Raw genomic sequence first — 22771 nt, forward strand, 5'->3', positions numbered from 1 at the left:
AGACGGGATGCAGTGAATAATCTTGGTGTCTTTGATTTCTGACCAAGCTCTAAGCACTCCAAAGCACTTGCTTCAGCTGTCTTCATGGCCATTGAACAAATTGTTCTCATCTGTCCAGTCCACTAGGGAAGTCTTCATATGCTTGGGGTAGACACCCCACTAGCTCACTGATAGCTTTGAGGCTCATCAGTTATCCTCAACCTGGTCTAGCCCACCTGTGGTAAAACCACAGTTTACCATAGTGTGACCTTTGCAAATACAACAATTTTTTGGACATAGATCATAGTTGAATGCTACATGGATACCAAAGGTGGATGAACAGTTCTGGAAAGGACTTGGCCCTCCCACCAAAGGTGTTATTCTTTCTGAATACCCCATACACCAGTGCTGTCTGTCCAATTCCCAAGGTCTCCTGGCTAGCCAGGCATGACTCTTTAGACTTTGTTAGTGATTATCTTCTCTGAGAAGTGGCATTGTTGCAAGATGCACTTCCCCTTGAGCAGCTATCTTTTATTTGGGAACATCCAGTCTCTCAAATGTGTGCGGTTGTCACTGGGGTCAGAGATGCCTATTCCTCAAGATCAATGTTGGATGGGCACAGTGGATAGAGTGCCAGACTTGGAGTCAGAAAGACTCATTCTCCTGAGTTCAGATCCAACCTCAGACACCAGTTGTGTGACCTTAAGCAAGTCATTAAACCCTGTTTGCCTCAGTTTCCTTTTTAATAAAATGAGCTGGAAGGAAATGGCAAATAACTCCAGTATCTTTGCCAAGGAAACCCAAATGGAGACATGGAGAGTTGAACAGGGGGAAAAAAATGATCTGACTTGGTCCCAGAGAAAGAAATGCAAAACAGAAGAAGCTGTCAAGGATTTGAGGTCTTGTCTTAGGCTTGTTTAGGCAAGCATTTGTTCTCACTTTTTTAGGCTTCAGCTGCTACCATTGCTGGGGTCAGAGAAAGCAGGAGGAAGAAAGAGAAATACCTCTCCCTCTAAGTAGAGAGGAGAACTGATACAGCCAAAATCTATATACTCAAAGGAGAGAGCAGCAAAGCTGTCCTCAGCTCCCCTTACTACTGAGTGGGCAGTTCTTTCTGGCTCATTTGCCAGCCATCTTCAATGCTATCCCAGTCTTTGGAACCAAGGGAGTAATCAGGAGTCGCCTGTTCTCACAGAAAGCAGCCAATGGCAATTTCCACAGAGTCAGAATGTATGTCCAGCTCCCTGGAAGCATCTCTGTTATGCATACACACATATGCATATAAACATACCTATAGATCTACATACACACAAATAGCCAACCATCTCTGATAAGATTGAAGCTCCCTGAGAGTAAGAAATGTTTCACTTTTGTCTAGTGCCCAATGAATATAGTAGGTACTATTTGATTGAAATTAGTAGACTTCAATTTATTGCCTCATTTATATGAGATCTAGCTTGTACTGGGATTGGGTCAGTAATCTATAAATGCAATTGGGAAATCTATATTTCCCAGCACCAATTCAGAGCTAAATAGTGCAAAATAAATAACAGCTGTGCTCTGGGAGGCTTCAGAAGCTTGGTCTAAAACTGATGGGCAAGAAGTAATAAGCAACAGATTTGGGCTCAATGTGACAAAGAATGTTCTACAATTGAGCTGTCCAGTGATGGAATAGACTGTTTGGGAAGATAAGGAGCTCCCCTGTCATTGGATATATTCAATTAGAGACCAAAGAAAGATCTTTCAGGGATAATGTGCAAACATCTTGCACCATGAGATGGGAGTCTGGACTGAATGTCATGTCAAGTCTTTTCCAGTTCTGAGATACTGTGATCATCTATCTCCCTATCACAGCGCAGGCTGAATAAGGCTCAAGGGTACCATGCTGCTGGGCATTTTCCAAGGGAGGACCATTTCCCTCCAATTGCAAAAAGTGCTGGCTCAGGTCTCTAGGCCTTCTGGGGGAGGCATCCTCTTCACAGTTGGGCCTTGACAATTTGTTACTGGTTTGGCAGGATAGAAGGGTTCTAGGCAAGGATGATAGGACAGGAGATTCTTGATTTAAACCCATTAAGTTGAGGCTAAGGAGATAGGGGACCATTAAGCTGGGGGGCAGGGGGCTGTGCTCTCTTCTGCTTGAATTCTCTGTCAGCCTGTATAACTTTGGATGCTATAGCAGTTGGATCAAATTGTTGTCACCATCCTTCTGTGGATCTGTCTTTCTGCCTAATAGCTGAATAAGGCACCCTTAACTACTCAGAATGTGAATGTGAGAGGTCCTGGAGGTAAGTGTGTCTGATGGAAGGGTTTTATCTTTATTGAGCATTTGAGAACAAGGAAGTAGTTACTGGGGAGCAGGCAATAATATTAAACTTTTTTTTGAGGAAATTGAGGTTAAATGACTTTCCCAGGGCCACACAGCTAGTAAGTATCTGAGGTTAGATTTGAACTCAAGTCCTCCTGACTCCAGGATCAGTGCTCTAACCATGCACTACCTAGATGACCCATGATAGCAACATCCCATTTGAATGAGAACCTGTAGCAGGGAGAAATAGGGGCTGCCTCTTCTGGGTGTCCCTGTCTCATTCATTCCCAAACAATCCATCCCTTGATGATTATATCCCAGAAAGAGGATTATCTTCTCCATCCCTCTTCCAGTCATGCATGGGCAGGTCTTCTAGTGACAGGTCCCCCACTACTCTATAGCCTGCTAGTGATTCCCTGTGATAGAATAGACTCAGTAAGAGCCAGCAGCCTTGCTATGGGCTGGTTAATTTGCACTGTGAAGGAGCCAGTGACCTCAGGGCCCTCTGCATCTGTTTTTCCCATCTGTGGGTGTAACCACCCATCCAACCACCCTGGTCCTCAGGCTTTTTTCATGGAATTGGCCTCTCACTCCCTGTCCGTTTGACACTACAGGTTATTGGCTTTGCCAACCAGAAGAGCAGTCTCTCCAAAGCAGGAACAGGCAGCATTTTATGCTTGAAAGTCATGTGTTCCCCCCTTCCCTGTGTATCTAAGACTGCAAGTGTGGGCAGCTGGAAGAGGCTGTCTTTGAGTCTGGGAGCGGCATATCCGGCCCCACTCTGGTGTCTTTTCCACGGTTCACTGAATGCGTTCTCCCGCTGCTGTTTGGCCAGAAGCCCAGTGCCCAGGTCTGTGCACATGTCGATGACCTGGCAGGCAGGCTTTGGCACCATGCTGCTTGTCCAGGTGGGATTGAAACCTATGACCTGGGCTGTAGCTATCAATGCTGAGCCTCTCTGCTACCTTTCTCCTTCCCCAAGGACCAGGGAAGACAGCTTGGAGTTCTACAAAGAGGCCAATCAGAAGGTCCAGCCAAGTTCTTGTCAAGGACTCCCTTGCCACCCAGAACCCTGCATGTCCTTGCTACTCTCAGAGGCTCTATCACAAGGCAGGAGAGAAATTCGAGGTGTGCCAACAAGGGCATCATTATTCCTGCCCAACTTTTCTCTTTGAACTGCAGAGAGCACTGGCTCTGTCCATTGCCCACAGGTGGATTATTGGTATTGTGCCCTATCTGAGGCAAATCTTTCTAAGTTTTGTTTAGAAAAAATCCCCCAAAACTAATCTGTTCAACTGTTACTTACCTAATTGACATCTCTCTATTTGATATGCACAGCAGGGAGTTTCATTTGGGTTCCTGGAAAACTTCTAGAAGGCAACCCCTCATGAGGAAAACTCTAGTATCCAAGGCAGGAACCTAGGATTCCAACTTTGGGATTCCAACCAAATCATATAACAGCTACACTGTAAGTTGTGAAGGTGCTATTTTGTATTGATGAAGAAGCTTCGTTACATTGATTAAAAGCACAGGTCTAATCCTCCTTAAAGGCCATAAATTATACACATTACATTGGAAGGGACATTAGTGATCATCTATTTTTTGTCCTTCATTTTGGAGAGGTCCAATGACATCATGGGTGATGTCTTGATTCATGCGTGAATTGGATTTAAGTGAGGCAGAGTTGCACAAAGTCATCTGCCTCACTCTCTCTTCCTGAGTCATTGAAGTCCAGTGGCATGACAGAAGTCAGAACCATTGGACATGGCCTGGGAAGCAATGAGAGACATTGGCATCTTTGATGTCTGACCAAGCTCTAACAGTGTCTGCTTCAAGCCACCTTCATGGCCCTTGGAACAAATTGTTCTCTTCTGCTTATTCTATTTGGGGAAGTGACCATCTAGTCTAATAGCTGTTACCTGTTTTTTGTCATAGTCCCTTGGGTAGTGTGGAGAAGACTCTGGACCCCTCCACAGAATACTATTTTTAAAAGTGTATAATTAAATACCTAAGAATACAAAAGAAATCAATTATATTTTTAATAATCCTAGCTCATGGACCCTAGATTAAGACCCCTTGACCAGTTCAATTGTTTTATTTTATGAATGAGGAAGCTGAATCATACAGGGAAAGGGAAATGACCTGTCTAATGTCACACTATGAGTGAGATGGTTTGTTTCTCATAGGGAGTACACTAATACAGTTTACTAATATAGATCTCCATTTTTAGGCTAAATGACCACTTGCTGGGGAGGTTTTAAGGGGGGGAATCCTGATCAGGTGTGGGTTGAACTGGATGACCTCAGAAGTGCCTTCTAACTCTTCAAGTCTGTAATTCTGCATCTTTGAGACAACTTCAGATGGTATAAGCCATCTATGACTTAGGGGTGTGTCTCACACCTCATTTTATTCTCTGTATTTTAATGGGATTAAGATATTAGTTGAATTAAAATTCAAGCCTTGACCACCCTGTGCTAAGTAAAGGATCCCATTACTCAGATTAGTGTTTGCATTGGTCAGAGACCATGTTATTTCCAGGATTGAACAGGTTCAGTGATGCAGTGTGGGAAAACTAGACAGCTTCCCAATTCCTCTGGAGTTGAGTCTTCACAGAATGATCTCATTTTTTTGTGTAGATTGAGTTCCCAGAGTATCAGCCATACCTATAATCAGATCTGAATACAGTATACAATACATTTCACTGGCAAACGTAAATGATTTTTTGGATTATCCATATTTCTGCCCTCATTTTTTCTTCCCCTTAGTTCAGGAAAAAGAGAACTAAATAAACCAATTGACATTTTCTTCCAGACACTGCCTATTGTTATTATGCTTAGGTTCATTGTGTTCCTACTCTACTTAAGCAGGTGTTCCAGGGTGTTTAAAGGCTATGTCAGTGGACTGCAAGCTGATGAGACCTGGAGTAGAAACCTTATCACAGGAGGGCTAAACAAGATGAATTTGGAGAAATCATTGCCAGAAGGATGGCCATGGCCACTCACACATAAGCAACTGTTGTATGTGCAAAGTTTGCTTTCTGGATTAGAAGGGGAAGGAGAGTGCCCAGACCTATAAAATCAGGAGCTTTTGAAGTATATCTAGATCTATGGAAATTAGAGAGGTTAAAAGAACTTGAGGATGAGGCTTGCCCAAAGAAGTAAGGGAGCAGGTCCTAGAGGTCCTACTTTTGGGTGAGGCAGGACTTAATCTGGAGTCCATGAACTCAACTGGAGGGTGACTATGAATTTAGATGGAGAAAAAAATTAAATCTTTATTTTAATTAACCTTTAGCTGAAATTGAACATTTCTTTTAATTATGAATTTTTAAAAAAAACACATTATTTGGAGAAAGGGTCCATAGGTTTCACCAGATTGCTGAAAGGGGCCACAATTTAAAAAAAAAAAAAGGTTAAGAACCCCTAGTGTAGGGGATAGGACAGGGAGAAAGTTGGAACTGAAGTCCCTCTTCTCCACCCTAGAACCAATATCTCCCTATTTTCCCTAAGTGCATAAGGAAACTTCTATTTGGCATAAAAGCTCTTTACAACTTGATCCCTTCCTATCTTTTCCCTTCTCACACATTGCTTCCCTCCATGTGGATTCTAGTTCCACCACACTGGCTTACTTGCTGTGCTTCACACACAGCACACTCTGTTCTTGGTGTTTTTGTGGGGGGTTTTGCCCCTCATGTTTGGGATCCTCTCCTGCCTTTCTGCACCTCTTAGAATCCTTCGGTTCTTCCAAGGACTCATTTCACCTTCTGTAGCAACCTTTTCCTGGTCCCCTTAGCTGCTAGTATTCTCCCCTCTAAGGTCACCTTCTAACTATTCTGTATGTATATCCTTCACATATATCATTTTATGTACACGTGGTCTCCTTCCCACCTCCTCTCTCCCTTAAGAATATAATGAATTCAGAGGCTGTTTGTTTTTTCTTTTATATCCTCAGCATTTAATAGTGCCCTGCCCATAGGAATCACTTAATAAATGCCTTTTAATTGATGGATTAATTGATTACCCTCTGTAGAATTGAGGCCACTTGTTCCCTGAATTGCAACAATTGCCCAGAGGCTCGGCATAACTATTGAGCTGTGATGATGGGTTGTCATGATTGTGAGAGGCTGAAATCATTCAAACAATGGGGTTAGGGAGCTCTATACTTTCTGGAACTCAGTGCTGACAGCTCTCAGCCAGGATCTCATGAAAGTCAAGCCTTAGACAGGCCCTTACAACCAAGTAGGGACAGATCCTTAGTGGGATAGAGACTCCTGATATTCTTGCCCAGCTGGAATAGGGTGGGGCTACAGCTACTTCCACACTGAAACACTTGGTTAGTTTTTGATAACTAAAAAAATCAAATGAAACCCTGACATCCAGGAACTGGGAGATCCTCCATGGAACCAGGAGAATCCTTTATAGTCACTTAGGACATTCCTTTACAATGTAAATGCATGAAGGGGTGTGTGCAATTTTAGAGGCATAGGGTCTGGAACAAGGGAGAGAATGGTCCTGTTCTATTCTTCAATATTTGGATTATTATATTTCATTAGTCATTCCAAGACTAAATCCAAAGAAGGGTGGGTGACCAAGATGGTGAAGAAAGTAGAGTCTTTGCTGTATTGGTAAGAATCATTTGAAGGAACTGGGGATAGTTAGCTTGGATAAGAATTCTTAGGAGGAAGATAGGAGCTATCTTACAGTAACTGAAAGTAACTGAAAGACTGTCATTTGGAAGAGAGATTGAATCCATCCTGTTTGGACCCAGACGGAACAACCAGTAGCAAAAAGTAGAAATTGTAGATAAATGAATGTTGACTTTTGATGGAAGCATAAAGTTCCCAAGAATAAGAATTATCTGAAAGTGGAATGGGCTTACTAAGAGGTCTTCAAATGGAGAATGGATGATTGAGTGTCAGAGATGGCATAGGGAAAATTCCTGTCCAGATTTATACAATTTTGCATTTGGGCTAAAAAACAAAATCTTTATCACAAGTGGAAAAATGGAGAAATCTGACTAGAGAGAGGTTTTACAAGTGCTTATAAAAAAATTCACATGGTTTTAGACTGTATCAAGTGGGATGGTGTCCAGAGCAGTGGAGGTGATAATTCTGCTATTGTATTCAGCCACAGTCAAGAATATATCCAGTATGTTATATCTGACCTTTAGGAGGGGTATTGACAACTGAAGAGTTTACAGAGGAAGGCAACCAAGATGGTGCAGGACTTTCCTATTATGCTATTAAAAGCATTGATTGAAGCAACTGAGGATGCTTGCTTGCTTGCTTGGGAAAAAAAGATCCAAGAGCTTCATGGTAACTATTTTTAAAGAATTTCAAGGGCCACAGGAGGAAGAGTAAAGAATTATTCTTCTTGATCTCAGAGGGCAGAGCCAGGAGTGATGGGTAGAAGGTCCAAAGGGACAGATTTCAGATTGGCATAAGGACAAACTTCCTTACAATTGGAGCTGTTCAATAGTGGATTGGAAACAGTGAATCCTCTCTGATTGAAGGTCTTCAAGCAAAGTCTGGATGAGACCACTTGGGTGCATCATCTAGGGGTTTTGTGTTCAGGAATAATTTGGTCTCCTCCTCCACCTCTGAGATCCTGTGACTTAATGACATCTGAAATCTCTTCAAATTCCGATTCCATAAGAAGGAAGTAAGTGGTTGTGTAGAATGTATTTCTACACTGTTTCTTTCTTAGGCTCTGAAGGCAAAAGAGTCGTCTGAAATATATACATGGTTTAGAACTGAGATCAAAGTCACAGCTTTGGTCTCTGGGTAGTCTTGTTAGCCTTACCCCATTCTATGATCATACATTTCACCTTTAACTCTCAGCTAGTCATCAAGTGACTTCCCTTAGTAATAAGGAGTACTTGAGTTGGAGGTTGACTTATTTATAGGATCATAGAGTTAGAGGTGGAAGGGACCTTATAAGCCATCAAAACTGACAGGGCTATGACAGGGCTATAATTCTTCTCCCTGCCTCATTTCCTTTAACTGGGATTCATTTTCCCTAAAAAGCAATCAAGTTGTCCCTGGAACTTGACTGACTCCAACTTCCTGGATACCTAAAAGCATTAAAAAGTACATCTCATGTGGAGCTAGGGTCACTCTAATTAAAGTGATTTCTGAAGGCCACAATCATCTTATCCTAGTTTGTTGAACAGATGAATTTCCTTAAGGAGATGAGGAAGAATATATCATATGAACTCATTTACTCCATGTTATATCTAGTTTTGAATATTTACCTATACTCAATCTTGTTCTTGCCTTTCCTAGATATTTATGAACATCTATTCCTTCCCATGACCAGTACTACATAGAATTCCACATCTCCTTCACGAAAATAATGCCCTTTCTTCAAAATCTACCTCAAGTGCCAACCTCTTCTTTGAAACTTCCCTGATCACTTCTTGCTTTCAAATAGCAATAATCTGTGAATCGCTCATGATAGATTTTTCCCTATGTACTTATCACATTCTAACTTATATTATGGTTGTTTATATGTATTATCTTTTAGCACATTATTTTGTATTTCTGATGTCTAGTAGAATGCCTTTGATGCTAAATATTGTTGTAGTAAGTTATTCATAGTTTCATTCATCCCCGATTTAATAATAGAATCATAGTTATAGAGCTAGAAGGGATTTCACCCTTTTTACAAATGACAAAACTGATGCTCAAAGGGGTCAGGTAACTTGCATGGGGTTACGTAATTGATGTGAGTCTGAGACAGGATCTGAATTCAAACTCCAAGGGCAGCACTTTAGGTAATTTTAAAGCTTATTGAATTATACCATTTATGCCTTACAGATAGAAACTGGAACCATTTCTGCAATTTTATTAGCGTTGGGGACTAGTGAAAGAAGAAATTCCATCTACTAATTCAGGTCAGTACCTCTGTAAATTTTAGCCTTAGAGGGGGTATTTTTAAGTTTTGTTGTGTCAAGGACTCTTCTGACCTCTTCAAACCTCTTCTCAGAAAGATTTTAAATACATAAAATACATTCCTTTGTAAAGGAAAACAAATTATATTGAAATAATTATCAAAATAATTTTTTATTTAGTTCACTGCCCCCCCCAAGTTAAGAGAGTAGCCAAGAGCACTGAGATTTGAACCCAGATCTTCATGGGACCAAGATCAACTCTCTATCCACTACCCATTATTGCCTATAAGCCTTGCACATAGTAGACACTTTGATTAAATGAATTAATAGGATAAAAAAAAGGATGACACTTGTTACATTTTGACATTTCACTGCTTCAAATCTCAATATCTTCTTCCATCACCCTTTAATTCCATTTTAATTTTGGGGATGAGAAGAGCAATATGATCTTCCATAGGAATCACTGTATCTTATTTTGGCCCTGGTTCCAGGTCCAACTAGTGAATATTTGACATCACATGGAGCTTATTTATTTAGCAACCACAACTACCACAAACAAAAAGAATGAAAATTAAAAAGGAAATCATAGAACAGAAAGGACCCTGAAGAGCATCTAATTCATTCCCTTTATTTCATCGATAAGAAAAGAGGTCCAGAGTTCAGATGACTTGGCCTTAGAGAAGCAAGGGGGAAAAACTTCAGGAGAACTGAAGAATGAAGCATCCCTAGAAATATAATAAATGAAGAGATTAATTCTTTGGGCCCATCATTGAACTTAAGAGTAAGTCAAATGGGAAAAAAAAAACCTAGGAGGAAGTAAAAGGAAAATTTGAATGCATGAAAAAAAATCTTGGAATGGAATATGCATAGAAAGATCTCAGGGGAAGAAATTTTTATCAATGACTTGGATAAAGGTAGTGAGGGATAAGATTCAAAATGAGCTCAATTTTAGAACATGGGCCAAATATCTAAAATGAATGTTATCTCACTGATGTGTTCCTTCTGGGCATGCAAATTACAACTCATCCATGACTGTCCACCATGTGGACTCTGGTCTATATATCCTTTCACATCTTGGGCATAGAGGGCCTATCCAATGTTCCAAATCCTGTTACATTCAGGGGTATGTTGGTATATCTTTAACAATCAGCTCTCAAAAAATAGGCAGGGCACACTTTTTAAGTTTACTCTGAATTATTAGGGTTTTCTTCATCACTTTCTTAAGACAACTAATAAAACAATAAATTAAGTCCTGATTGTAGTGTTTATTGATTCCTAAGGTTTAAATGCTTGCAGTGAAAATTCAACAACTGGCCCTGGTACCAATTGGTATAAGCTGGCTCCAATACCATTGGCTATATCAGTTGTCTCCTGCTTCTATTATGTGATCATACTTAATAAGATGAGATCTAGTAAGGGTAAATATATCCTTTTGCGGGGAGCAGTTTATGACTAAGGAAGAGTTGGAGAACATCACCAAAAACCAATTAGATGATTTCGATTACATTAAATTAAAAAGCTTTTGCACAGATAAAACCAATGTAACCAAGATCAAAAGAAATGTAGTAAACTGGGAAACAATCTTTACAACTAATGATTCTGACAAAGGACTCATTTCTAAAATATACAGAGAACTGAGTCATATTTTTAAAACAAAAAGCCATTCCCCAATTGACAAATGGTCAAAGGATATGTAAAGGCAATTTACAGATGAGATCAAAGCAATCCATAACCATATGAAAAATTGCTCTAAATCATTAGAGAAATGCAAATTAAAGCTTCTCTGAGGTACCAACTCACACCTCTCAGATTGGCCAATATGACCAGAAAGGATAATGATCATTGTTGGAAGGGTTGTGGGAAATCTGGGACATTATTACACTGTTGGTGGAGCTGTGAACTTATCCAACCTTTCTGGAGAGCTATTTGGAACTATGACAAAAGGGCAACAAAAATGTGCATACCCTTTGACCCAGCCATACCACTACTGGGTCTATACCCTGAAGAGATGATGAAAAAAAGGGTAAAAACATCACTTGTACAAAAATATTTATAGCAGCCCTGTTTGTGGAGGCAAAGAATTGGAAATCAAGTAAATGGCCTTCAATTCGGGAATGGCTTAGCAAACTGTGGTATATGTGTGTCATGGAACACTATTGTTCTATTAGAATCCAGGAGGGATGAGAATTCAGGGAAGCCTGGAGGGATTTGCATGAATTGATGCTGAGTGAGATGAGCAGAACCAGAAAAACACTGTATACCCTAACAGCAACATGGGAGTGGTGATCAACCTTGAAGGACTCACTCATTCCATCAGTGCAACAATCGGGAACAGTTTTGGGCTGTCTGCAAATAAGGAGCTGTGGAGTTTGAACAAAATTCAAGGACTATTCCCTTTAATTTAGAAAAAAAAAGATATCTTGTTGTCTGATCTTGTTACCTCTTAGACTTCTTGTCTCTTCTTTAGGGATATGATTTCTCTCTCATCACACTCAATTTGGATCAAGGTACAACATGGAAACAAAGTAAAAACTGACAGATTGCTTTCCGTGGGGGAGGGAAGTGGGATTGGGGGGAAAATTGTAAAACTCAAATAACAACTTTAATAAAAATAAATTTAAAAAAATAAAAAAATATCCTTTTGCTTGAGATCAGTTTCATTATTGTAAGATGGGTAGAGGTGTTGCAAGAGAGCAGTTTAAGCTCAAAAATATTAATTTTATTTTTTCTGAACTACAAAACTTTGCAATGTGGTAGTCAAAAGAGCTAATGCAGTCTTAGGCTGTATTAAGAGGAGGCACACTTTCTACAGAGAAGGCCATAATGATCTCATTATACTCAATTATGGTCAGATCACATCTGTTCTGGGGCTCCCATTTTAGGAAAGGCCTTGATGAGCTAAGAGTATCAAAAGAGAATAGTAAGATGGTAACAGGCCTCCATAGCATGCACTATGAGGTTCATAAATAGGTAGAACTAGATATTCTTTAAGGTCTTTTTTTCTTTCTTTGATTTTTAAATTTTTTTCTTTCCCCCACCTCCCATTTTAAAATAAATGATATGCTGAATATTTACTAGCTGGTCCTGGAATTAGAGCAGGGCATGGTATTTCCTATAGTGACATTTACTACTCATTTCCTAGTCCTGTCATAGATATCAAGGTATATGTTGGGCAAAAGTATGAGTTGAGATTGAGGTGGGAAGGATGTGAGATATACTAGGGAAGAGGGATTGGATTTGTACTGTTTAACTCTTGAAGGACAATTTAGAAACTATGAATGGAAGTTGCAGAGAAATGGATTTAGGCTTTTTAATGTAAGGAAAACTACTGTCCCATCTCTAGAGTGGAATGAGATTCCCTATGAATTAGTGACTATCCCTCCCTAGAAGTCTCCAAAAAGAGAAAGGATAGATCATTTGTTGGGATTTTTGTAGGATGAGATGGGTTCTGAGGTTCCTTCCAACTTTTAAAATTCTGTCATTTAATTGTTTATGACAAAGTTGGGATTGGAACCCAGATCTTTTCATCTCTTCCTAGGACCATGATCTTCCTCCTACACCAAGACAACTCCTGAAAGATTATCCAATCTTCACCATGCCCCATCCCCTTTCTTGACAATCTATATTATCTCTAATTATTGAAATTGCAGGGAGCTGGAGCCTTTACTTGTATGGTATATGAAGCTGAGCCACAGAAGAATGATGTTAGAGAAGGTAAAGATCTTTATCTGTGTCCTAACTCGGGCCTGGTTTAGTAAAGTAGCCTGAGGAGAATAGGTGGCTGGAGAAGAGGTCAGACTACACTCACTGGCAAGGGTGATGAGAGGCTAGTCCATGGAGAATCCTGCCGTCTTTTTTTCCACCTGCCAGCAGTCATACTGCCCCAGGGAGGGTGGTGTGTGGGGCCTTAGCACGCCTCCCCAGGCTGGCGGCCAATAGAGTGTAAATATTATTACACTCCCACTCATCTGAAGGATGTTAATTATTAAAACACATGCCACCCAGGGTAATACACTGTAATTAGGTTCAAATTAAATTAGTATCCCCTGTAATTAGCATATCAATAACAACTCTTGAGACACCAGGCCCCCTACTCCTCAGTATTACCTCCCAACTTGGCCTAGCTTAGAAGAAGGCTCTATTACCTCTCTCCCCAGCTCAGAAATAATCAAACAAATAAATAACTTGATGTCAGCACAGGGGATGGAAAGTCACATAAACACTTCCCTCTCCCTTGTTTTGTTGCCACACACTAGAAAGAAAAGAGGAAGGGGGTGGGGCTCCAGAGAAATCTCCCAGAAGTTATTAAAACCCCTGACTGGGGTGGGGGAAAGCAAAAAGGGGAGGTAGATTTGGGAGGAACATTCCCATTGCCTTGGCTCACTTTTATGCAAAAAAAATCTTACACTCCTTTTAAAGACAAGTTAAATGACTTTTTCAATAAAGATTTCCCTACTCTGTCAGTCCACAAGGGTCTTTCCATCCATGTACATAATAGTCATTTACATACTGACTTGAATCTCAAACTTTTATAGTCTTGTCTAGACTACCCATCTTATTGTCATATAACTATGCTAGTTAACTTTTCCTGTATATCTTTTTTTCCCATGTAGATTGAGAGCAGGGCATCCCCCATAGCTCCGGTTTTTATTTCTCTAGCAAAGTGCATACTTTAATCATTTTCTCCACAGTAGAGAAGGGAAAAGTCAAAATGATCTGGGCACATCTTGTTAGTTATCTGGTTTATAAGTAGTTCTATTAGTCCATTTATTCCTCATTCCAATAGAGTGGCTTCTAAAAGATGAGGGTAGGTGTTCATGGAGAGAGAGAGAGAGAGAGAGAGAGAGAGAGAGAGAGAGAGAGAGAGAGAGAGAGAGAGAGAGAGAGAGAGAGAGTGTTTTAACTAGAGAAGATTCCAGCTCAATTGTATTCCCCAGTCTGAATCAGAAAAAGGGACCAGCCAGGCATTCTAAGTCTTCTGTATGGGGACAATATTGGACAAATGATGGATGATTGGTAAGCAGGGAACAAGATGCTGGAATAGATATGGAATGTACTGAATGTTGATAAAATAAGAAATGATGACCTCTTTATTATACAGTTAATTCCTGTTTATCAGGACTGTAGTTGGAAATATGGAGAGCTCAAAGAGTCAATGCCCACTCACCAGACACAAGAGAGCAACTGATTACATATAGCCTCGATATATAGTGTAATACTTCTGGGTGTGCCTCAATCTGTGACATTTTGAGATACAAATATAAGTGTCCCGACTGAGTTCAATATAGTGCCTAGGGACTCAAGACTTTCAGCCTGAATCCCCCACCTTCCATCAGTCAGTCCACAAATGGTTTATTATACACCAGTTGAAGCCCAAAGGTGGATGACCAGTCCTGAAAAGGGACAATGGTTACACTCATTCCTTTCCCATCTTGATTGCTAAGTAAACCAGTTCAACTCTGTTTTATTTTTTGTCCCTTATCCTATCGATTTTCTTGCCCTGCTAAGCATCAACCCTGGATGACTTCCACCACCTTGTTGCCTTTGCTCCTACTCCTGTGTTGAATAAAACTGGACAAAATCTTGTTGACTGCTCCACTATCCATTTAGGTTACGCAAGTTCAACTGGGTCCTCACTACTCCCATGGAAATCTTTTATACCTCCCTAACTCACTCTTCTACTCTTCATAACAGCTCTTCCAAATCTTTTCTTTCCTTCTCAAGCCTCCCATAGCTCTCTCTACTCCTCTCAGCTGAGAACCTTGCCTCAAATTTTAGGAAAAAAAATCGAAGCCACTAGCTGAGTTTTTCACTTCTTAAGTCACATGTCACAGATGCCTTCTTCACGGAACTCATGTGAGACGGCCCTTTTCTTTGCTAAGCAAAACTCTCTAAGGGCATATATGATCCCCATCTATCTTGTAGTCATCTATAGCCATCTCCATGTCCCCCCCCCCCCAATCCTCTAGTCTGGTTCATCCCCTTATCATTCAACTGTTCTCTCCAAAATTACAAATTATCTCCTAATAAATCTAACAGCCTCCTCTCAGTTATTGTTCCTGATTTCTCTGCAGTTTTTGCAGTCCTTTTCTTTTCCCACACCAATTTAAAAGTTTGTTTCCCTTCTTCCCAGTGGAAAACTGTTTAAAAACAATTTGTACTACATTTATTCTTATGCATATGGTATTGCCTCAAAAATGAACAAAAAATCAATCCCAAAGGTACCCAGAGCAGCTAGCAGTCCTTTTCTCAGCTATATATACAGCAGATCTGTCTCTTTCCCCAGATTTGGAACAACCTTTGCACTTTTGGACCATTTCTCCCAAAACGCTGCTCTACTGGCTAGGGACACAGAGGAACTATAATAGCCAGTAAGACATTATCTACTGGATGGCAGATGCTTGAGGCCAGATGGAAGGGGAATCATCCTGCTTCCTCCAGGGTGTAACTAACTTTTCATTCCATCACCTCCACCACTGCCTTTTTAGTGGTTTTTTTGTTTTAGATGTGACTCTGGGTGGATATAACTGTACTGCTTCTTTTGGTTGTTGTTGACTTGTTTCAGTTTTGATTGACTCTTTGTGACCCCTTTTGGGGTTCTCTTGGCAGAGATACAGGCATAGTTTGCCATTTTCTTCTGTAGCTCATTTAATAGATGAACTGATGCAAACAGGGTCAAATGACTTGCTCAGGGTAATACAGCTGTGTGTGAAGCTGAATTTGAACTTAGGTCTTCCTGAATCTGGGATAGGTCCTTTATCATTTGTGATCAAAACTGTAGGTATGAATGGTCTTTTTTTTTATTTTGAACTTTTTGCCCTATTATATCTGGGTGATGATGAGAGTACTAAATGGGAGCATAAAAGGGGCAGTCAATAATAGAGAAAGGAGAAAGCAGTAGATCCTTGGGGAAATATCCAGACCTAATTCTGCCTCATTGAAATCTGGCTCAGTCTGTGGTAGGGTTAGGTGACAGATGTCTTCAATAGGAGTTTAAAGGATTACTTTGCCCCCACTAACTGAGTAACACATACAAAAGATTGTCTGGATTCCATAATGAACAATGCGGGCTGCGGACAGCACTGTACTACTTTATTGGGTCTCGCAAGCTTTAAATACAGAATGGGGGGTTGGCATCTAGGGCAGGGAGCAAGGGCAGATGCTGCTGGCATTTAAGAATGGATAGATCAGAGAAGTAACGTAATCAACTATCAGTCAGAGAGGCATAGAGGAAAGGAGGGTCATATGGGTTAGGGTAGGGTGCCAAGTGACAGCTATTCTTAGCTGATGGCTCTCCCTTGCCTCTCCTTTGTGCACAAAGTCTTTTGTGTTCATAGGCAAGTTGATTTGAAGACAATTAAAAAACACAAATCAGGTCAGGAGGAACTTGGGATGGCAGTACCCATCACCCCAGATGGTAATGCCCCCAGTCCCAGGAAAGCTTTCCAGCTCCCCATCCTCCTGCCTAGGAATTCTGCCTCATGAGGCAGTCCCATACACTGAAGCAAAGCTGGACCCATCCTTCCCCCCTCCCCCACCTCCCTCCCCTCCCCCATCCTGGGCTCTCCAGTTGACACCTTCCTCCCAGGTGGGGAAAAGGTTTTAGTGTAAGCGGTGCTGATGGGGACAAGAGACACTTTCTAGCGGCTATAGCCAAATTCATCTGCATCATCTGCTCGAAAGTCACCATAACGCCAGAGATTCAGCTGTAACAAGAAAGGAAAAACACACCTGTGAGTTCAGAGTGTTCTTCCTCAAGCACCATGACCCACATTCCTCCTACCCCACAGTGGTCCCTGGAGCAAGAACTCACCCTGGCACTCTTGGCTGACTCCTGTGCATTCAGATACTCTGTGATCTGTAAGTTTAGAGCAGGGAGAAGGATGTCAGGGGAATGTGGACCACAAGAATTAGCCTTAGGCACTTCTGATTGTGTGAGTCTGCCCCCATCATTTACTTCGGGGTTAGGAACATGAGGTGGCAAATGGAGAAGATTCAGGGATGACACAACAGCTGTCCAAGTATTTTATTTAAGGGATGTCATATGGAGGAAGGATTAAATGTGTTCCCCTGGCTCCAGAGTGGCAGAACCAGGAAGGATGGGTTGAAGCTATAAAGAGGTAAACTGAGGCTGGACTCCAGGTCAGGAAATGACTTCATTCCTGTGAGTATGTGCAGAGGTGGAGGGATTTCCCTGGACAGGGGGTGGGGTTCTCCTCCTTGGAGGTTTTTAAACAGAGGCTGCACAATCGTTTGTTGGGTATGACTGTGGAGATTTCCTTTTGTTGTAAGACCTTGAGTAGATGGCCACTCAAATTCCTTTAACTTTCAAATTTGGATTCTGTGATCTGGGAGATTACAGAGACCAGAATAGGTATGAGCAGCTCTGCTGACTGCCCAACTGGGAAAACTCACTTTTTTCCTCATACACTGGATCTTTAAAACATGACCATGTCTTAGGCACACTCGTTCTGCTCTTGAAAAAGTGGCTCCCCAAAGTGGAGGTAGTGTTTCAGGGAATATGAGCAGTCAGGGCTTTCCCCAAAATGGAAAGAAAGGCAGCAATAGAAAAGGCTCTGTCTTATAAACAATGGTATCTTGTTACAAATGAAATGTTGACTCTCATGATCAACATCATGGACCCATGAGCCAGCCACAAATAAATTAGGAAGGACTGGGTCATAACAGAGAAAGAGAAAGGAGAGACTGGAAGAAGGGAAAAAAAGTGGGTGAAATAGGGAAGGGAAGGCAGTAAAGATCCAAAAGAAGTAGTATCCTCAAACCAAACTTCTCCACCTTCTGCAGACATTGGGGTTAATGAGTGAGATGGAAGAGAAGAATGCATTCCTTTTGTCCAGTAACATTACGGCAGGGCTAGAAGGAACTTCACATCTTCAACTGACCCCCATGAAAGGGCACACTGGCTTGGCCCATAAGAAGCAGATTCCCTCTTGTTAGCCAAAAAGTAGCCTAGGTTCCTTACAGAAGCAATCTTCCCCAGAAAGGTGTGAGTTGGTAGGTATAGAGAAATTCTTGGGGTGTGAACAGGCTAGAAGGAGTTCAAGGTCACAGGTTGCATTTTGGTGGTAAAGAGGATCATATTCCTCTGTGGTGGCTTAAAATAACTATACCTCTCAGCATGGATCTAGGAAGGGGACCACCTGACTGAACCACATGATGTGAACTATGGTATCTTGTCTCCTTATGAACAGAAAGAAGGAAGGGGCAAAGCTATCTGTAACCAAAGCTTTCTAACTGTGCCTTTTCCTCAAGCCTATTAGCTAGAGAAAACTAAGAGTTAATTTCCAATTCCACTGTACTGATATTGTTAGTCAAACTCACACATCATAGTCTTTTAATTTGGAAAGTAATGAAATAACCCCCTCCCTCTCCCCAGGCCTCACATAGCCTTCCCACCTATGTTTTGTGCTCTTCCCACTCCCCTTGCTTAGTGGAGGAGGGGAATATGAGGTAGGCAATTCTTATTAGAAGTAAAGTAGCAGGGCCTCAGATTTTACCCCTAGCAGGTTGTTTTCCCTTCCCTAATAACATACCACTTTCTGGAACTGTTTCTCCTTGCGGACCTCCACCATGACCAGCCCCTCTTTAACCAAGCCCAGGCCCACATCCCCCTTGGAATCTGCAAACTGAAGGGTGACATGAGGGCAGCCGGGGCTCAAGTGTTCCACGTTGAGTAGGCACTGAGTGTTTTGGATGTCCCGAACCACACTGTCCACAGCATCTGTGCGGGCATCCTCCTGGGGAGCAGAACACCACAACAAAGAAAAGCCAAGTCATTACACTCTGTGGCAACAGCCTTCCTCAATGCCTGCCCCCATCTTCAAGCAGTCATTGCTTCCCACCACCATGAAAATGTGCACATGTATATGCATGCCTATGTGTGTGGGTAAATTGTGTATGCTTGTCTCTGTGTGTATATGTGTGCATGTATGTCCCTTCTGTAGATGTGTGTATGTGTGTATACATGCATAGGCACAGCTGGGTGGGTGTGCAGGCTTGTCCTTCAGACACTTAATGAACTCACATCTTGTGGCACCTGGATGAAGGCAAAGGCGTACTCTGTGGCTTGGGCAGGCAGCACTCGAGTGCTGAAGGCAGGTGGTAATGCACCCAAGCGGGTGGATGGCAGGATCTCTCTCTGTGGGGAAAGCATCCAGAAAAGTTGTGACCCTGACCCTTGAAGCTCCCAGTACCCTGGGGCCCCTTCGCTCTGGAGGGCTTCTTCTTGACTAGTCCTCTGGCTCAGTGTCTCTGCCTCTGGGCAACTGGGACAGCTTTCTCTTAAGCCACACCTGCCGGTAGCTTTCTCCAGCCATCTAGCCCTGGGAAGGCAGCATCCACCCCAGACAGAAGCTAACATGAAGGACTCACTTCTTTTCACCCCTGGGCTTGGGGTTGGGGGCACCCAGGGTGCCTATTAAAATAATCACAGTGATAATTGGGCTCTAATTGCTGTTTCCATTTTCTTCCAAAGACCTATCTTCTGGGAGACAGGTCCCTGACTCTTCTGCTAGGCAGAGAGAGACGGAGAGGTCTCAGTCAGTGGCTGAGAAGGGGACAGAGGAAAACATTCTGGGAGTCCCTGGAGACCTGCCTACTCTGCTTTAGTTCCATGATGCCTGGGTTCATGTGTTCCCTTCTTTCAGAGCTTCATTTTGTTCTCTGAACCCCATTACTGAGCCTAACCTCTGAATGGGAAATAGGAAGAAGCACAGGTTCATTGTCAAAGTCCCAGCTGGAAATTCTTTGTATCTTCTGCCACTGTTTCTAAGACATCCACAGTATGATCCTTCTATACCTGCCACACAACTAAGTCCTTCATGTTTGGAAACCTGACTGCAGAGGAGGGAAAAGTTGCTCCTCATTCTTGCTTGTGGCCAAGGAAATGGGGCAAGGGTGGAGAGATGCAGGGATGTGGAGTAGTTATTCCATCTCTAGGAATGAGCGATGGAGTTGGGGCTATATGAAGAACATGGAAGCCTTGACAATTCTCTTAGGTTGAGTGGGAGTTTCTTGGGATCTTTTTTTTTCTTGGTGTGTGTGATTCTTGGCTTGAATTATTTTTCTTTCAGGGTAACAGGGCTCATGTATCCTGAGAACTCATCCCCCATCCCCCATCAATCTCTCTCTGGAGTGGCCCAGCCACACACTGACACATAGCCTATGCTCTCCTCCTATGTGGTTGGGACCGGGGTGGTGGGGCCTCCCTGGGGGGGGGGTATAGGGCATCATGTTCAATTCCTCAGTGGAATTATATGAAGCAATACATTGTGGGAGTGTGTACCTACAGCAGGGTATCAGCCCAGGGAAGCCTATGACTCTGATAGAATACAATTCTCTTATCTCTGGGATTATTTATCTGGGATTTCTGAACTTGGTCACAATTAATTCCTTTGTAACATGATATATTTCATTTGATGTATTTAAAAAACAGGATTAGGAGAACAGGCTTTGGATTGCCAAGGGGTCTATAACTTAAGGAATACGATCCCCTGGTCTGTTGTCCTCCTTTGAAGAAACTTGGCCTCATCTGAACTGAAAGCACTCCACTGGTGCTCACTGCTGCTCCTTCCCTATAACCCCAGTGAGTCTGGACATCCTCTGGGATTTCAGGCTACCTTGCTAAACCCCAACACTCACATTGCCATAGTCGATGTAGAAGACATGAACCTTGGCTGGAGACTCCACCTTTTCTACCCGAGCTCGGTACCTGCAAAGAAATCATAGCACAGCTGAAAAAAGGGAGTGAGAGCACCCTGGGATGGGATGTGGTGCCCTGCAGATGCCTCACACCCTGAGGCCAGTGTCCATTCTGGGGTGGGCTAGGAGTAGCCAGGGAAGAGAAGGGAGGGAGAATGGAATGCAGGGAACAGATTAATATGTCCTGGGGCATAAAGCAACAAGACTAATGACTGGATGGATGTCTGCTGTTTAAACCCAGCACACCAAACACAGCTGTAATTAGGCGGCAGATCTGTCTGGGAGGCTCCAGCAGGGAACACATCCAAGTCACTTTCTCACCACGGGCCCTGCCCTCTACAGCCGGCCTTAGCTGACCCTGTCCATCTTCAGGGTGATGGTTTGTCCCTGCCCTCTGACAAAGGGGGTTGTCCCAAGGCTGAATGTCCTCCCCCTGTCCCCCCCCACCCCCAGGTGTCGGCACTGCTGCTTCTGTCAGGTGACTGGAACAAGGCAGTTGGTTCAGTCCCATTTGGCCTTCCACAGGCTAGTTCCCCAGGGGAGTTGGGAGAATGCCACTTGCTTCTGCGTTCAGGGAACTGGCCAAGCTGCAGGGTGCTCTCCCATCCAAACTTGCCAATAGACTGCCCCCAATGCTGGCCCTAGGCTGGCAGAGAGAAATCACCAGCAATGAAATACAGACTGATCAGCCAAGAGAGCTACCAGGAGCACAATGATGTCATCATGCCACCCTGGAAGGACACATAGGGGTACCTCTGGCACTGCTCCCAGGATAGCCCCCTCCCTTTGTCACACTGTCCAGGGCATGGGGTGGGGTTGGGGGCTTACCATTCTCCATCCACAAACTTGGCAATGCAAAATTCTCCTCGGCGAGGGGCATAGGAGCCCTCTACCGGTGGGTGACTGGCAATGTCATTTCTCATGCCCTCCATCAATTTTTCTAGTTGGGTACCTGTGAGTGGTGGGGAGGGTGAGAGGGAAGAAAAGCAGAGTGAAGCCCAGGTATCATGCCTGAACCATATCATATATGAATATATTTGCTCCATTTCCCCTTCCCCATTTCTGAACACCCAACATTCATGAAAAGATCAATGTCTTGGTTACCAAAGGCTTAAGTAAGCAGGAGAGGAAGTAGACAAAATGTAGCTTGGGATTTGGGGTCAGGGGCCTGGGTGGGTTCAGTTTCCAGCTATGCCTTCACCTGAATGACTTTGAGTAAATCATATTCTCTCTCTAGGCCTCATGGTTTCCTCATCCACAAAAATTCAGGGCTTGAATTTACTGTTTTCTGAGATTCCTTCTAACTCTAAGTTGGTAATTCTATGACTAGGTCAGTTGAATGAACAAGTAAAGGATGATGCCTGAAAATCTTGTACCCCCCAGAACTGATACATGTTCTTCCAACTCCTTGCCAAGAACATAAAGGTGAGATTTTTTTTATTTAGGTTTTTTTTTTTTTGCAAGGCAAATGGGGTTAAGTGGCTTGCCCAAGGCCACACAGCTAGGTAATTATTAAGTGTCTGAGACCAGATTTGAACCCAGGTACTCCTGACTCCAAAGCCGGTGCTTTATCCACTACGCCACCTAGCTGCCAAGGTGAGATTTTACTAGGAAAATCAGGTCTAAAAGCATTGATCTAAACTCAGCCTTCTCTGGATATACCAGCTTATCTTTTTTGTCCATTCTCCTCTTATCACCCAGCATCTCTATTCCAAGACTACCTGGTCTAGGTCATACAGAGGATCATCTGTCTCCAGGCAAAGAAACAAGTATGACTACCCATTACACCATTCTACAACCCACATGGTGAGATGAAAGGCAAAGATGGAGATAGAGGAACTCAGGAAATCCCCAGTAAAGGAATGATTTAAGCAATAG

The 22771-nt window shown here is 42.6% G+C and overlaps 1 protein-coding gene across 2 annotated transcripts in view; it reads right to left on the minus strand.

Annotated features, from left to right (window-relative positions):
* Positions 1 to 13998: 13998 nt before the first annotated feature.
* Positions 13999 to 22771, minus strand: part of SND1 (staphylococcal nuclease and tudor domain containing 1) — a 520505-nt gene continuing 511732 nt past the window's right edge. For both annotated transcript variants that reach the window (XM_074193769.1, XM_074193768.1), the window contains 6 exons: positions 21722 to 21845; positions 20834 to 20903; positions 19218 to 19331; positions 18727 to 18930; positions 16986 to 17030; positions 13999 to 16878 (listed from right to left, as the gene is read on the minus strand). In XM_074193769.1, the coding sequence (XP_074049870.1) occupies positions 16813 to 16878; positions 16986 to 17030; positions 18727 to 18930; positions 19218 to 19331; positions 20834 to 20903; positions 21722 to 21845 (623 nt within the window). In that variant the 3' untranslated portion in view covers positions 13999 to 16812. The remainder of the gene's footprint in view (positions 16879 to 16985; positions 17031 to 18726; positions 18931 to 19217; positions 19332 to 20833; positions 20904 to 21721; positions 21846 to 22771) is intronic.

Source organism: Macrotis lagotis, chromosome 7, assembly GCF_037893015.1.
Source record: "Macrotis lagotis isolate mMagLag1 chromosome 7, bilby.v1.9.chrom.fasta, whole genome shotgun sequence".
NCBI classification, from domain to species: Eukaryota; Metazoa; Chordata; class Mammalia; order Peramelemorphia; family Peramelidae; genus Macrotis; species Macrotis lagotis.